We start from the raw sequence: 17,235 nt of genomic DNA on the forward strand, positions 1-17,235 counted from the left end.
GGCAACAATCACCATCTCAGTGCAAACTAACAAGTTAGTTCTAGAAAGGCAAGAGCCGACACACCCTCAGATGTGTGGAGCACATTCAGAATTGTGCTTCACTCCTTCATATCCTTCCCACAGATCTACCTGAAATTTCACTTTGCTCCTAGTTGTCACCTCAACAGCCGCTTGCCTGAACCAAAGGCCTGAGCCCTCTGACACAGTGGAGCATTCTAACTATCTTCAGATGGTTTTCTTCACCAAGAAAAGGTTCTGTAGTGCCAGTCCTATTTCTCCACAAAGATCCACAACCAAATAAAAGAATATTCACCAGCAAGGCGCCACAGATACCCTTTTTGCTGTCACACAGGTATTTGCTTTCTGCTTACTAACTCTCCCCCTACCAGCACCATGACAATGCCAGTCAGATTTGTAACTCATTGGTCCCAAAAACATCAGTTGTTTCAGTAATGCTGACAGTCTCACTGCTCAAATTAGATGCTAGAGTTCCCAAAAACCACTTTGATGTCAATGATATCTTGCACCTGGGTCCCAAACCAGATGTTTTCTGCCCTGCAGACCAAGGGGCTCCTTCCACACCTTCTGCAGGAGTTTGTGCTAAACCATATCCTGAGAGTGAGGGTTGCAGAACAAGCCCATCAGCCTGTATCTTACCCATACAAACATTTAGACAGTTCCCAGAAAAGAGCATGACATGGTACAGCAGTATCTACTCTACAAATTAATATGCCCCTAGGCTTAGGATCCAGAGGTGACATTTTTGAAAGTATTTCATACAGTCTGTTCTACAACCAAACCTCCTCCATCATCAACATCATCAATGCTTAAAGGTGCCAGCCATTTCAGATGAATTCCACTTTGGTATTTCTTCAAAAGCAAAGGGGAATACATGCTTCAGACACCTTATTTCATAGTTTAGCCTTTTTGCTATACATATTAGCTGTCACTTGACAGCAGTACCAGATGTTTTAAAGTACACAACACAAGCAAACTCACATCAAGAAGAAAGGGACTATCAAAGTGAGGCAAGATGCTTTGCTATCTGTTTAACACAGCAGAGTCTGGCTTTTAAAAATGGAAGAGCCTCCCCGCCTATCACAATACACAAAAGAAAATCCCTCAAGTTTTGTGGGGCTCTAAGCAGAGAGCTAAGTACCTGATTACTACCACCACCAGTCCTCAAGGGCAAACACATACACCTTAGCTGACTGAGTAATCCCTCCTAGCTTTGGCCTGACTTAGCACAGGCAGGTGAGCATCACCTCTAACTGATTGGTCTGGATCAGTTACACCTTTCTTGAGAAGTGGGAAAACAAACACAGTTTTGTTATTATGTGCTTACAAGACAGCTTTTGTCCAAGTTTGGTCTCCAAGGGGGCGGGGGAAGCAGAGCGTGGTGATAGAGAAATGGATTCGATACTATTTGTGTAACAAAACACCTTGCAAACAAAAAGGAAACTTAGGACTCAGCCAACTTCCCTAATTCCAGGGAACAGCTAAATCCATCTATATACATTTACCCTACAAACACTTAAATCAGTTGCTAAAAAGCACAGCTAGGAGAAATCCTTGCAACATCAATTTCTTCCCTTTCTGGCTGATAAACACGGACTCATTTCTGAAGATCCACGGAAGTTTCTGCTCAGCAGCTTCTTTGAACTGAGCAGTGAGGACACGAACAAAATCCCTTATTCAAATCACAGAGATTATGAGAGGTTAATCCTCCTGACGCTGGCAACACAGACAGCTCTGTCAGGCGACCTGGTTCCCCAACCAAGAGGTGAACTAAACAGTAATCCAAACTGCCACGCCTCTCCAATATTCTCCTGCAGCCTTAATATTGTTAGTCAAAAAGCAGCTTGGGTGCAGGTTTTAAACCAAGTTATTGTGTATCAGCAAGTTATTGTGTATCTGACTGTCTCAGACGATGCATTCTGTTAGACTGTGCTTTGGTCACTTTGTCTTATGGGGCTCCCTACAGGTTACAGAATCCTCCTGAACTTTTAACTGCTTTATGATCTGAAAAGACAGCATCCTACTCCTGAATCTGTGCTTCATTGTGGGAAAAAAAAAATCCAACAAATCTTACTGAACTTTTACATGTATAAGAGATGTACTAATGGGCAGAGTGGTAAAGGAGGCTTCCAATTTTCAGTGGCATAATATGCCCTTCTTTCAGATTCTACAAGGTTCAGAAGTACATTAAGTTAGTGACAGAAATACATTATTTAAGTTATGGAAGATGCCGTAATTGATCAAGGGAACAAAACCCACACTACTTGATTTTACACAAAACAGACTGCAACTCACATATGCCTCCAGCTGCCAAAGACCAAGGAAATATGCATAATGAAAGCCATATCCTTGCACCAGAAGGCAGGAAAAGAGACAGACTGATAATGTATCAAGTCTGCAAGGAGCCAGTCTGAGCTGGTAAACTGACTGAGATGACAAAGCAACAAACAGCTCAACTAGTTTATAATAAAAACATCAGTGGCAACTAAAAACAAAAAACAAAAAACATAAAAAAAAAAAAAAAGACGAAAACAAAAACCAAACAACCAAAAAAAAAAACCACCAACAAAGAGAAAATATAAAAATTGTTTTAAAACTACACATATAGCAAAAAAAAAAGCCCTTAACAGTATTTCAGGAACCAGATGAATGGAGAAAATCGTTTCTTCAGATTTGAGGAGTTTGGGTAGGTGTATTTGTTTTGAAAAAAGGTAACACCTCTCTGCAGAATCATTTCTTCCAAGACACAGAGCACATGCAGCTTCTGCTCAGAAGTTGTACACAGAGGTAAAGCCCACTCGAATTACTAGAATCTTGCTAAATTTACTAGGTCAAATCACACAGCTGGTCACAGCCAAGGTAACAGCTGCTGAAGACAAAAGTTCTGTGGTACCAAAGAGGAAAGAGAGGAAATGACAGAACAAAATCACTTGTGTGCTTGTCCTTTGGCGTGTGCTTCTCTCCTGTCAACAAAAGTCACCTGAACAGTCTCCCCAGTGACTCAGGTTTCTACACTCCCTGTTCAGACTTAGTGTAAATAAGATGCACCCTGGAAAAAGAGCTGCTGACTAACCACACCAGTAGTGATTGCCACCTAATCACAGCCTTGGTCTATTTTCTGGTAGTTTCGATTTAAGTTACAGGATTGCAAGCACTCAGCCAACTGGAACACAGCTACTTGTCAAGCAGGACTGAGCACAAACTTGTTCTGGAAGGCACTGAGATAAAAAAAAAATGATACTAACAAATAACACTGTTAAACTTCAGAAATCTAGCATATTCACCAAATCAAAAATAAAGCAGCAGCACATTTGTGGTGGATTCAGTAATTTTCTTTTTCTTTTAAAGCAAAAACATCCCACCATGCTACAGTAAGTGATAAGCTTCCAGGAAAAACAGCACCTGTGTTTTCCACACCAAATAATGAAGAAGGATTGGTCTAGCATGAAAAATATTTTACCTAAAATCTTAATAAAATCTTACTATTATGTTACTTAATATTTACCTGTTTGGCTTTACAAACCAGAGAAAATATTAATATCTATGAGACAGAAATACGTTTGATTGTGAGAATTAAGAACAAGAACTTGTCAGGGTAGGAGTTATGGTGTAACTGTAATGAGATTCCAGGCAGGAACAGGAGACCTAATAACAAAAGACTGTTGGCAAACTATACCTTTGGCAGTCTGATCTTAATCTTTACATTCACAAACTTCTCAGACAATACTGGTTCCTGGAGGACACCCACAAATTGCAAAAATAGGACAGTCAGATTGCAATCTAAAGGAGCTGTGTCTCACAAACACATCAGAACTCAGCTGCCAATAGTTTTGTTTTGAAAGGGCATGTATACAAAGAACTGAACCATAAGAAGGTCTTACTACTAACAGGGAGTGTGCCCCTCCTGAAAACAATGCTGCTTGCTTGTATATTCATAAAAAATAAGGCGAAAATCCACCATGTTAAAGAAGCACCAAAACCACTAACCAAAATAAACAGCCTTAGGTAAAATTTGAGTAATGTAGGCTATTTTCCTTATTATTAACATTTATAAATAAGGAAGATGCTACATCAAAATTCTACCTTAACATACAGTTTGTCTATAGCAACTAGTTGTCAGAACAGTAACTCACATCACAATGAAGTTAGTGCAGTGAGGATCACAGGACTGGAAGGGTCCTTTGGGATCACCAACTCTTAATGCTGCTTCTCCCAGCACCTGGACCACTTAAACCATCCAAAATCATTCCTACCGTCCACCCAACACTTTAATTAATGGTATGCATATACCTTCTGTATCTTACATCAACACTATTCCCCCTCTCCATGTTTTTTCTCACTCCATGTTTAACTTCCTGATATTTTTAATGGACACAAGTCACAGATCCCATCAGCTTCTGTTTATAAGCATGGTGCAGAGACACAAGGACTCCCTAACATCTCTTCTTTCACTAAGTTTCTCATTTCTCAGCAATGCCTCTAAGTGTACAGGTTTTTTTACAGAACATCAACTCATTTTCGTTCTCACGCTCCTCAGGGGTCATTGAGTCCTTCCTGCACTATATTTATTTGCTTAAAAACTTACTATATTATCAGAATCAGGACTTTTCTTAAGAACAGCTTTAACACACACATTTGTATTCTTTCTTTCCATGACAGGACTGGAAGTGCTTCTCCCACTAATCTTAGTAACATTACTAGCTTCTGCTACAGCCAGCTCCTTATACTCTTTACAGGTCTTTCGCCATTCCAATTTTCTTTAAAAAGAAGTCTGTTATAGAATTTATGAGACAATACAGAGGTACAAAGAGATTATGCCTTAATCTAGGAACAAGAAGCTAGCCCAGAAAAATCTTCCTCTTGCAAACCCGTCACATTTCATATGATACCCTTTCACATTGCTTCCACCTGTCTATAATATTTTTATTATTCTCTCCTAACAGTTTATTTTAAACTTTCTGTATTGTCACAGTCCTGCTTGCTTTTGAAGTCAAGATCCATATTTACCCACATTTATCACTCATCTTTATCGTCCTGCCTATACACAGAAACCACATCTATTCCTCTCCAGTTAGGCAAGCTCACTGCTTGTTTGCAGCTGTAGTGAAAACTTCTGCTGGAAGAGTTAGGATTTAAAGTGTTGCATATTTCAGCTCTTCAGCATACAGACTATCAGACTCAAATGAAGAATACTAAAAGTTTTCCTCCCATCCTTGTGCATCATGCTCAGTTTCACAATAAACAATTCCTATAGTCCAGGGACCATACCCAGCCTATCTTCACACAACTCCCAGTCCCCTCGCACAGAAGTCTGATTCCTCCCCCTGTAGAGGCTGGCTGTTTCCCTTTTTGGTGTGACCAAAGCACCTTCTGTTTTATTACCATTTGCAAGATACCACCCTATCTGCTGAGGTGGAAGCCCCTGCCTTAGCCTTGGACTTCCTGATCCTCAACATACACCTTCCTTTACGAACTGTTTTTTTTTATTTTGCCCACACCTCTCAGAGGTTCTCTGTTTGCTCAGCATATCCTGACGTAATGAACGGGTGAATCATCAGCTCTACGCTAATTTCATAGGTGGAGCCTTTTCTGTTATTTGAGATGCTAATATTTACCCCTGTAGCTTCCCTGAATTTCATGCCCTCTTCCATATCCAGCCACTTCACTTCATAAAAAAGCTTCTGCAGCTTCCCTCGAGGCTTGACAATTGCTAACCTACATGTTCATCTGTTTACCTTAACTTACTTTCAGTTGTGATTATTCAAACCAAGTTCACTTCCATGTCCAGCTTCCCCAAAGCACCTTCTGTGCTTCTCAAAATCACATCTACAGTTCACTCCATCAATTTTATGGCTTTTGTCATTGTCTGATATTGAAACTGTCAGATAACACACCTCCCTGTACCCCAGCCACAGCCAACAGCATATATTCTCTGGTGTGGGAAGTCAGTCTTTCACACAGAGAATACCCACAAACACTTTGCTCTAACCACCTTATGCGATTTTCACCCACGTTTAAATCCTGGACTACGTGCAGTAGATCTCTTGTGCTATCACAGCAAAATCTCTTATCAGCTCTTCCCAAAGCAATTTCAGCCCAGCTGGTTCTCTTTTATCCACACTAATGCTGCTTTACAATTTTGCATCACCAAACCACAGTGGAATTTTCCCAGTCACCTCTAGAACAGCCCTTCCAACATCTCTATTTCCCTCATAATCCCCACTCCTTGTGATTCCTGCTAATCTTTTGGGGGCTAGTTCTGAGTCCTAAACTTAACAACCTCTTTCCCACCACTTCAGTCACAAGCTTCCCATTTTGCTTTGTAACACTAATGTGTTTACACTCTCTAGGAAAACTACCTCACAACTAATTCAAACATTTTACATCATTTACTGCATGTAAGTGTAGCACTTGTCTTTCAGGATTGGGTAAGCCCCATTTCAACCACAGCACTAGCTCTTCCCTGACATCCTATGAGGAAAAATAAATGTACAATGCTGGCCCCCAGGGCACATTCACAGGGTTAACTCATATATATTCAAATTTCTGTCACGTGCTACTCTCCTCCAATACAGTCTGAACACGTTTCTACATCTTTGATTAAAGTGTCAGGTTTATACAGAACAGTAATTTCAAACTCAAGTTTACAATGGAAATAAAAGGTCTGTCGGTCGAGCTCTGTTAAATCAAACTCCTCCCACCTGGCAAAAGTGTAACAACGTACTGATTTAACACTGAAATCTAATAGGTCATGGCATGCCTTGATTTCTTTTTAACCATGGAAAAATATGCAAACACTTGTCATTATAGCGAGATTACTCATAATATAACATCCACTTGCCTCTACTCAAGTAACAGACATTATCAAACTCTGTTTTTCCCAATCCTTAAGTACCGGAAGGGCAAGGAGTACAACTTTCATAATAGCTTCTCCAACCTAAGGAAAGGCACACCAGATTCCACTGTTCTGATGCTGGAAACCACTTCCACATAAAAAGCAAAAATTCATCACATATGATAATCAACATAAAGCAGCCTAGAACCATAGAAAATCCTTAATCAATTTTAGTTCAGAATCTGATCTTTTTCAGCTAGACTCTGGGCTGTTATATTTAAAAATACTATGTACTACAGAGGGTCATATTAGATGATTACAACAATCCATTCTGGCCTTATAACTATAGAGTTTCTAAGCAGTTAATCTCTTCAGAAAATCTCCTACTAAAATGGAGCATACACAGACTCCACTTACTTAATTTGATAGACAAAATCTAATAAAATTGTGCACATGCAGCAAGTTAGACCAGGTAGGAAAGGCTGAGATAAAAGTACTGTTTCATGTCCATTTTTCCCTCCCTACAAATCCATATCCATGTTGCATACAAATTCAAGTCACACACTACAGGTTTAGATTCAGACCAGGAGCTCAGGGTTGAGGGATATTTGACTTTATTAATCTATGAAATGGCATTATGATTTTGGTAAGGTTAGAAATCCCAAATCCGAAACAAAGGCAATCTCAGCTTTCTAGTAATTTATGACCTCTCTGACTCTCAAAGAAAAGTCACATGAAGCGTGAAGAGGCCAATTTCCCGAAGAACACCACCTGCTTGCCTTTAAAGAAATCATACAACAAAGAATAAAAATAATGCATGAAATCTGGAAGGGGAAAAAAAAGAGGAACAATGATTTTCTACAATGTGTGTAATAGTTTACTCAGCAGTCAAATTCCTTCCTCACATAAAGCTGACAAACTACCTTGGCACCCTCTGTCTGGCACTCCTGGCCCTATAGGAAGAAACTGAAGATTTCCACAAGGGTTTTTAGCTCTCCAGTGTTTAATTGTAGCATAACATAACACTCCACAAGGACTTTGTTTTCAAAGGACTGAGGCTGTTGGAACAGAAGAGTATGTGATAACTACAAGTGAATAATCACAGGTGCTGAAAATCTGAAGTGCCTGGACATTTTCTGAAAACCTGTTCTGAAGTCTACACAAGTCTTTAGAAAAGGAAAATTTCTCTAACAGGTCTCTGTTTAGAAATTAAGTATTTACATATTCATCAGGTTTTGATTATCGTATGTGATGAATTTCTGCTTTTCATGCTGAAGGGGCTTACTAACTTTAGCATCACAACAGCCAAAGTTGGTGTGACTTTCCTTAGGCTGGAGAAGCTATTACAGAAGTTGCATTCATTGCCCTTCTGGTAGTTAAGGATTAGGAAAAATGGAGTTTGGCAATGATGCTGGACAAAAGCCCTACATACCCTTCAGAACAAGTTCCAGGTGATACAGTTCCTTGACAGTTCCCATAGCCTTATCCAAGCACACCTGAATTCCTGGCACATGGACTGCGGCATTGTGCTGCCACAACAGCTCAGAAAAGTGAAGGCTTTCATGGACCTTCACTTCTGGAACACTTAGTTCCAGATCCAAAACCATTTCAGCACATGCACAAAGACAACAGCAGGTTGGTTATATGGTGCAGATTTTGTCTGAACAGCACAGCAAACCAAAAGTGAAGGGACAAAGCATGTTATTTTGATTTTTAATGATGTTTTTAAGCTGAGTATTACAACATTGCCCTAAGCAGAGAAAATAACAGTGTGCCAATACTCAAAAGCATAATTCTTCAGCTATTTTATACGCAATAATTAGGTCTCCAAGGTGGAAATGCTAGAGTCTGTTTAGCAGAGCATTTAGGTTGTAAAGATTTAAGAGAGTTAAGTCACAAGAGCTTTAAGTAATAAGGTTAAAACCAGTATTCCTTAAAGGGACACGGTCAAGGGTTGAAGCCAAATTTCTTTTCAAACTTGCCAACAGTTTTAGGCTAGAGATTATCTCACACAAGGCACCTCCTCTTTATCCTTCATCAGACAAGACATCCCAGTCCAATTCACTTTCTGTTTATACAGTATGTTCAACTGCAAGGAAGAGCATCAAGAAACTGAGGTCAGCACAAAGCTGTTGAAATACTTTGTTTTTAAATGCTCCAACTCCCCAGATGCAGGCAATCCAAAAGGCAACAAAATCAAGATTTTTAATTCCTTTAATACAGTTCCTACCCCATGCACCCTCTCCAGTAATTTTAAGATTTTTACAAATTTAAGTATGGCCAGCAAAAGTAAATCCTGCAAACATAGCAGGCAACATTTTTTCATACCTGACACTGCCCCTGCTTAATTTTCTCTCAGCACAGGACTTCCATGAACTGAACCTCTCTCAGCACATGCTTCCAGGCTCAATGCATGGACCCACCTCCATACAGTTCAAATCCCACCCCAACTTGTCTGACAAAAGGATGAACATGCATTTGAGAGCAGTATGCCAGAGGGATCATAACCTAAGTCACAACCATTAGTGGCAGCATTCCCTTTCATTTTTAGGATGCTCACATCTAGCTATCAGAGAGGCAGCATACCTGCCAGTACTGTGCTGTGATTTCTTGCTTTACACAACAGGAAAACAGGCCATTATATGGTGCTTAGTTATGTTCAACCAACACCAGTCAAAAGAATTCCTCAGCTGAGGATTTCTCATCTGACTGGATCCTCTAGCCACAGCTGGTCTCTTGCACTCCATGCTACACTAGAAGGGAAAAGCAGCTAAGATCTGTAGGTATTCAACGTTTTTGAAGTGTAATTATTCAATTATTCAAAGTTCACTATGGGGAAAAGGACAGTAAAAAATCAGTTTTGAAAGCCTGGTGAAAGAGTTACATGTCTCAGCTATTTACATTTGCATCTCTTCATGAAATCATCAGCCAGAGATTTCTCAGTTTAACTTTTTTTAAAAATCTGGATTAGATTTGAAGCTTTCTTCCCAGCCGAACTAGACATATAGATACACATAATGTATTTCATAATGTATTTAGCTGAAATCTGCTCATCAGAGAAGACAGCATTACTCATATAAAGGCAGTTAAACAGAGAAATGCTGAAGAGCTCATATGCCTGCCAGTACTTTTTCAGCTCTTTCAAAACTTGCCAACAGAATTCAAACTCAACAACTCTTAAGCAGCAGAACAACTGTTTTGTATCAGCACTCCAATTTTCTTCTATTAAACAATTATTTAATAGTAACCTGCAATAGCAGTGATCAAATCAAATACAATACAGGCTATCCAAAAACAATCCCTAAAAATGCACGAGGGACGTTTCAGAGGGAGTTAATTTCATAAAGTTGAGAGTAACTAATACCAACTGACTGAGAAGAATAAATACGAACCAGAACTGCCATAATCAGCTTTAGGAATTATTTATAAGGTGTTTTCCAGGGGACCATAGTCACTACTCCACTACTCCTCAAGTAAGAAGGACAGATGAATTTCACTCCACCTCAAAGAGCTATAAAGCCACAGTAAAATAATAAACTATAAAAGAAATAAATAAAGTACAAGAATAAACTGTATTGACACAGGTTGTGTGGCCCTAGATGTAAGAAGTAAAATTGCAAGGAAAAGCAACACAGTAAAACTTAACAAAAAATCTGAATAGAGACAAAACACCAGCAAGGATATTGCCTTCCCAACTAATTTAACTGCTAATGGTGAAAAAATATTAAGCATCCCATAAACATTTGCCCCATGCTGCAGAAGAAGCAAACACCTGTGAGATCAGGTGCTTTCCAGCCCTTGGCAAGTGAAGATGTTAAATATTCAATGTGCAAGTAATAAAAATCAGAAGGTCTAGAAAACTGCAACTTGCATGTCACTGAGGTAGCCTGTAGCACAGTGACCTTAGTTTTAAATGCATCCAGAGAGATTAGAAAACAGGCTCTGAGGAGAGCAGATATGACACCCAAGGTGACACTCAGAGCACACCTGTAGGAGGTCAGGTACCTACAGATCACTGAGCACTCCAGACAAATGTCTGAAATGTGTAAGGAGTTAAAGTTCTGGGAAAAAAAGATGCCTACTATTCAGCACCACCTTAGAAAGCCTGATCCAACCTGTACACACATGGAATTTTCTGAGACACCCAACTTATGTGGGGGAGAACAGGGTCTCAATAAAGTGTAAAGTGACACAGTATCGTGGGTATCCAGCAAAACAGTAACAGATGAGAGGCTGGCCATGATCAGTGGTACTTCCCGTTCCAAATGCCTGCCATATTTCACTCCTTCTGAATTGGGTATTTGGCATTTACACAAAACCAAGCAGGACACAGAAGCCAGTCAAAAGGCAAACAATAAAAGCAGAATTATGCACAGCAGCCTGGTCAGGTATAAGGAGGGCCTAAGAGAAAAGAAAATCCTGAAATCCTGCTAAATGCAAAGAGAGCTGATCCAAATGCCCAGGATATACCTAAGGAATAAGAACCTGTATCACAGAAAGCATCTGCCAAATTTTAACAGGTGACAGTATACAAGCAAAACATTTCTTCAGCAAAGCTCTTGGCAAACACAGCTAAACCAGGCACATATAAGCAGACATCAACAATACAAGTAAAGGAGATTTTAGTTCTCTATTTAACAATGATAAGATCAACACAACAATATTACATGCAATTTTCACTACTACACAAACTTTAGAAGTACAGTTAGAAAGTAAAGGTGGCAAAGAAAAGCAAATTCAAGTGCTAAAGAGAAACCTTTTAAACTCCAACTACAGAAATCATCCTGTCAAACAAAAAGCAACAACATCAAGCTGCTTACAATACACTTCCACACCAAGAAAATGCCAGGTATTAGCCCATAAGCTCTAATTTAAGAAAGAGGTAGAGCTAGTGAAGACCCCACACACACTTTCAGAGCAGCTCTAAATATGTCTGCAAGACCACATAGGGAATTATCAGAAGGAAAAAGCAACACAGAAAGTTATAAGACACATCCCTCCAGTTCAAGATTTCTTGGAAGAACAGCAAGGACAGTTTTTATTGAGTGATTAAAGTATTCTTCAAAACACCCAGTAAAATTTGACCACAAGGCATAAAAAAATACGCAGGAAGAAATTTCAAAGTAAATTTATAGGAAGATTATTTGCCATCAGACATACACATTTCACATGCATTCAAGTCAAGTATTTGAAATAAGGTCCTAGATTTAAAAAGCAGTTTAATTTGCTTGGACCTTCAATACTGCTGTGTAAGCTGCAACTAGATCTTGGACTGCTGAAGTTTAAAATTAGGTTCTTTCAGCATTTAGATTTAATGCAGTGCTTTACTGAATATTAAAAGAGTATGCTAATAACAACTTTAACAAGTTAGGCCTGACCAACACCAGACTGAAGGAGTCAGCCCACAGCATATCATGAGAGCAAGAAGGAAGCAGACACTATGCAAATTCAGGAGGCATCTCTGTACCTTTCCTTCATCCCACTGAGAAATATGGGAAGGTTTGAAATAGTTCACAGTCCCCTAAATAGCTAAAAAGTTGATTCCACACTGTTTGTTGAAACTTGCAGTAACAGTGTCCAAAGCTGAAAGAGTGAGGATTTTAAACAGGAAATCAAATGATCACCCATGTATCAAAAGCCAAATAGGGTTTGTAGGTTTTACTGAACAACAGAATAAGCTAGAAATGTTAAAAGCTCTCTCCAGTTATAGCTTTATAAATTTCAAACTTAACTCTTAACACAAAAATGCTCTTTTAGTAGAGAACACTTCTATCTTAGCCTTATTACCCAAATTTCTAACACACTATTTTGTTCCAACACTACCTACACTGGTAACTTCCTGACCAAGGACAACTAGAGAAATGCAGCTCATGACAGTCACACAGAAAATTTTAAATGAATCATAATGTTATCTTAATATCCTACTGTTATAACCTTGCATTTCTGCTACTGTTTTTAATGTCCAGTTCTCTTCAACACTTTGACCTGCAAAAAGATGGGTAGGGGTGTTTTTTCAATTCTACAACCATTTCAGAATACTGTCAAACAGAAATCTGGAAGCACTGCATTCAGTCTTACAGAGAACACTGAGGTAAGTTGAGGCTATTGTCTCAATGTGGAGAAAAATCCTTTGAAGAGAAGTTCCTGACACTTGACCACTAGAAGGTACAGGTATTTCTAAGTACGCCACAAGACTGAACATGTTTTTATTTCTGTTATACTTAGCATCCACTTCCATCCTCCTTTGCTTCTTTCCCTTGGATGTCAACACAGTTCAATTCAGTATAATAGAACTCAAATTTTGCTGGCAGTACCAGGATGGACAGGCAAGTTCTTGCAGTGATATCCCAACACTGCAGCTGTTTTGACAAAAATGTCACAAGCTCTTCTAATTCTTCAGAGCAGCCACAAGATAAACATTAGGCACACAAAAAATATCACTCCTAACCTCCAGTGTAATTTCACACAGCAGCCAACCTGAAATTCTAGCATGCAAGAGTTCACCCAAGTTACTCTCCCATGTAACTCTCACCCAAATACAAATCTCCCAAATCTCTGAGCAAAATCTCACACAGATACTGTGGATCAGGCCCCAAGATAAAAACACATTACACAAAAGCACTATGCCCTCATGGGACTAAGGCAGGTACTGTGCACAGGGATGAGGGAAGAACCCCACTGCCAACATCCTTGGCATTACAATTATCAGCTGGACCAGGCAGTTCAAGCAGTTTGGAATACAGCAACACTGAAGATACAGCTTAAGCTACTATGAAGTGAAGAGGAGAAAAACTAGAAGAGAACCATCAGTCTTGAGATAGCACGGGCTGGGGACAAAGCAGGTTGCAATAAAGGCGAGCAAGTGAAAGGGCATGAAGGATGTGTCAGGACAATGACAAAGAGAGCCAGTGACCGGGTGATCCAGCCTCAGCAGGATGCTGTGACCCCTGCAAGCTGTGCTGAGACAGCAGTTATTCCCATCTCCAAGCCAGGAGACAGGAAAGATCAGGAAAAGACCTTTTATCTAGTTGATACATGAGGTATAATCAACAGTTACAAGAGAAAGCCAAGAAAGTTAACAATGCAAGACTGATGGGAAAAACTAGACTGCTTCCCTGGGATTAGTTTTATTTAATATGTGCTATTTTCACAAATACAACACTAAATGCAAACTAATAAAGCAAACTATGCCAGGAGAAGATTATCAGACATAATCCAGACACAGCTGCTCTGAACAGGAGTGTATGCAACCTCTCTTGCACTTAAGCAGTGGAATCAAAACACGAAGAAGTCTCCTAAAAGCCTCAGTCATGTAATATTCAGGATTTCTTTTCTCCTTGACTTCACTTACACTCAGTGCATATTTTCCTGCTTCAAAAGAATCTCTTAATTTGCTCGTATAACAGCCCATTACCACTGGCTTATCCTCTGCACAGTTGCAGACAGGCCCAGACTCACAATTCCTCTGAGCTTAGATTTTCTGTCAGGTGCTTCCTATTTCTATGGCAGATACAGCTCAATGATTCTGGAAAAAACTATACAAAACAAACAAAATACACCAAAGAAACAAAGAAAATTGTCACATAACAAAAATAAATAAAACAAACAACAAATCAAAACAAATAAACAAAGGAGGAAAAAAAGAAAAAAAAGCCCCATACATACAAAAAATTATTTGTTCTCCGAGAAGGTAAAAGAAATGTAGCACTCAACATGACATCAAGAAACCATGTATGCTAGCTGGTCTTTCAGGAACAAAGGCAGCACTCAGACGTGCTTGGTCACAAACACTGAGCACTGTTTTAGATTAGCGATTCATTAAAATACTATTAATGTGCATAATTCAAGGGGAGTGGAAAATAAATCAAAAAATTAAAACACTATCTTTCTGGCTGCTAGGCTTCTTGTGACACTGACATTTAGGGCTTTTTCCACATTTTCCTTTGTGTGTAAAACTGCAATCTAGATGCTATTAACAGTGCCCCAATCACCTACATTCATTTCATGGGGGCCTTTTGTTGTCTTTCTTTGTTAGTCTCAGCTCTACACCACCCAGCCCCACACTACTATGTGTCCTATACATGTACCATTTTGAGCAGGAAAAAAACCCAGCTTTTTCAGCTTTCTTACTTAAAACAGCTCACTGCTGTCTCAACAAGTTTAGTTCATTTAAGTGAAAAGGCAAAAGAATCAAGAAAAGTGTCATTTGTTGGGCTTTTTAAAAAAGAGTGACAATTAATAAAGCTGTCTCCTCCCGGCCCTGGTTGTTTTATCTCAGCTTCTGGTATCTGTTTTATTTTTCAGATTGCTCTACCTCAACTTCCATATCTTGTTGGATGGCTGCTACTTGTGAGATCTCATCAACTCATCCTTTCAGTCCAGCCTATTTCAGAAAACATGTTTCTTTACGCTTAGTAAATTGACTACATTCCGCAATCTTATCATAAAGTTGCTCAGTATCATCTATTTAAATGAATGCTGGTGTCTTCTACTGTCTTCACACAGCAGATGGAAATGGAAGATATATTTTTCACAGTAACTCTTCACACACAGCCACCAGCCACCCCAAGTTTCTTCTTTAGCTCTTCACACAACCAAAGAATAAATCAAACATAAGAGCGCATCATTCCAGGCTCCTGAAATGATTTTGCCCCAAAAACTCTACAGATCAAGAATAAGCACCTTGAAAAGAGAAGACACTTTAAGCAACTCAATCATTCAGTTGATGTTATTTCACTATTCCTCGCGAAGGGTGTGTAAAACACATTTTTAAGACAATCAGCTTCAAGTGGAATGAAACTCACATTTCTTTAAAAGACACTCTGAAAATATCCTGAGGATGAACCACCAAAACGAAAAAAAAAAAAAAAAAAAAAACACCTATAACACATATAAGCATCCTTTGGCTAACGAGACTCAGCTTCAATGAAGAGATTTTGGCAAAATCTTCAAAATGGGCTAGACAAGTCTGCGCTTCACAGTTTACAGAGAAGCATAAGAAAAGTGTATTTAAGATAAACTCTGCACTTGTGCACCTCTCCTAAGCCCTTAAACACAACATGTGTTTAATAAAAGGGCTGAAACATAATTCAGAAATACTCCCCCAAAACGGCGTTCTCCCCAAATATAACACATCTGAAGATGCTCTGCTTGGTATCCCAACACCATCACCGACACAAGGACTTTGACTCAAAAGCGTGACCAACAGCTGGATAAGGAGCTGTTATCAATAAACCCGTGTGTGTGAAAGAAGAGCTGAACTGCCACCAGCGCCAGTTATTTTATCATTCCTGGCAAAGGAGCTGAGAACATTAAAACTACACTTTTAAGCCGCAGGGCACGGCTGCGCTCGGGGACGCCCTGTGACCACGGCGCTCAGTGCAGGGAGACACGTCCCGGTAGCGTGAGCCCTGGCAGATGGTTTCCCCCAAGGATTTCTTTATCATTATTTTTTAGCACAAGGCAGCAAGAATTGGGAAACCGGAGACAGCGGTATAACCCACTGAGCAGAGAAAGTGCCGGCTTCCCGCAACCTGTTCAGCGAGGGGACGAGGCTCAATAGCAGGATGAGGAGGCAATTAGGAATGTATGTGAAATAACAATGCACGCTCTAAGGCGAGTATACGGAGTGACAGCAGCCTGCTTCCTGCCCGCCCCGCTCACTGGGCCATTCAACTCGTGTCCGAGCCAACTCCCAAAACTCAGCCACGGCTCCTCACGGCTCCCGAGGCTCCGCACCTGCTCTGGACCCGCACCTGCTCCCTCGCCATGCGGCACCTCCCGCCCGGGGGTGCGGGTGGCGGCCCGGGCCGCGGCCGCCCGCGGCTCCGCCGGGAGGCACCGGCACGCCCGTCCCCGCTCCAGGGAGGCTGAAACCCACTTCACCCAGGACAAAGCCGAGCCCTGCCCAGGCGCGTCCCCCGGCTCCGCCGCCCCGCTCACCTCGCACGCAGAGCAGCGACATGGCGGCCCCGGCAGCCGCCCCCGGCTCTCCTCATGCCGCCCCGCGGACACCGGGCGGCGGCGGCGCCTCAGCCGGGGCGGGGCCGTCCCGCCGGGGCAGGGCCGAGTGACGACGGACGCGTCAGGGGAGCCCGCGGCCGGCCCGGCGGGCTGCTCTCCGGGATGGCTGCTCGCCTCTCTGCTTTCCAGGGTTTTGTTTCACTCCCGAAAGGTGAGGGAACTCGGTGCAGGAGGAACGCCCCGGATGTGTCTTCGCTGGAAGGTTTCACACCTGTGTGGTTGTGGTGTGCTGGCGTGAGAATTATGGAATGTGTTGAGTTGAGAGAGACCCTTAGGGATCATCGAGTCTAGCTCTTGGCCCTGCACAGCTCAACCCAAAAGTCCCACCATGTGCCTGAGAGCACTGTTCAGATGTTCCC

General features: G+C 40.9%; 1 protein-coding gene across 3 annotated transcripts in view; it reads right to left on the bottom strand.

The window, feature by feature from the left end:
* Positions 1-16,941, bottom strand: part of LOC306814457 (protein unc-13 homolog B-like) — a 198,532-nt gene extending 181,591 nt beyond the window's left edge. For 2 of the 3 annotated variants that reach the window (XM_079330522.1, XM_079330521.1), the window contains exon 1: positions 16,796-16,940. In XM_079330522.1, the coding sequence (XP_079186648.1) occupies positions 16,796-16,817 (22 nt within the window). In that variant the 5' untranslated portion in view covers positions 16,818-16,940. Of the gene's footprint in view, positions 1-16,795 lie in introns of all 3 variants that reach the window. The other variant, XM_079330523.1, reaches the window with a different exon arrangement.
* Positions 16,942-17,235: the final 294 nt, after the last annotated feature.

This window comes from Erithacus rubecula, assembly GCF_903797595.1.
Source record: "Erithacus rubecula genome assembly, chromosome: Z".
Lineage (NCBI taxonomy): Eukaryota > Metazoa > Chordata > Aves > Passeriformes > Muscicapidae > Erithacus > Erithacus rubecula.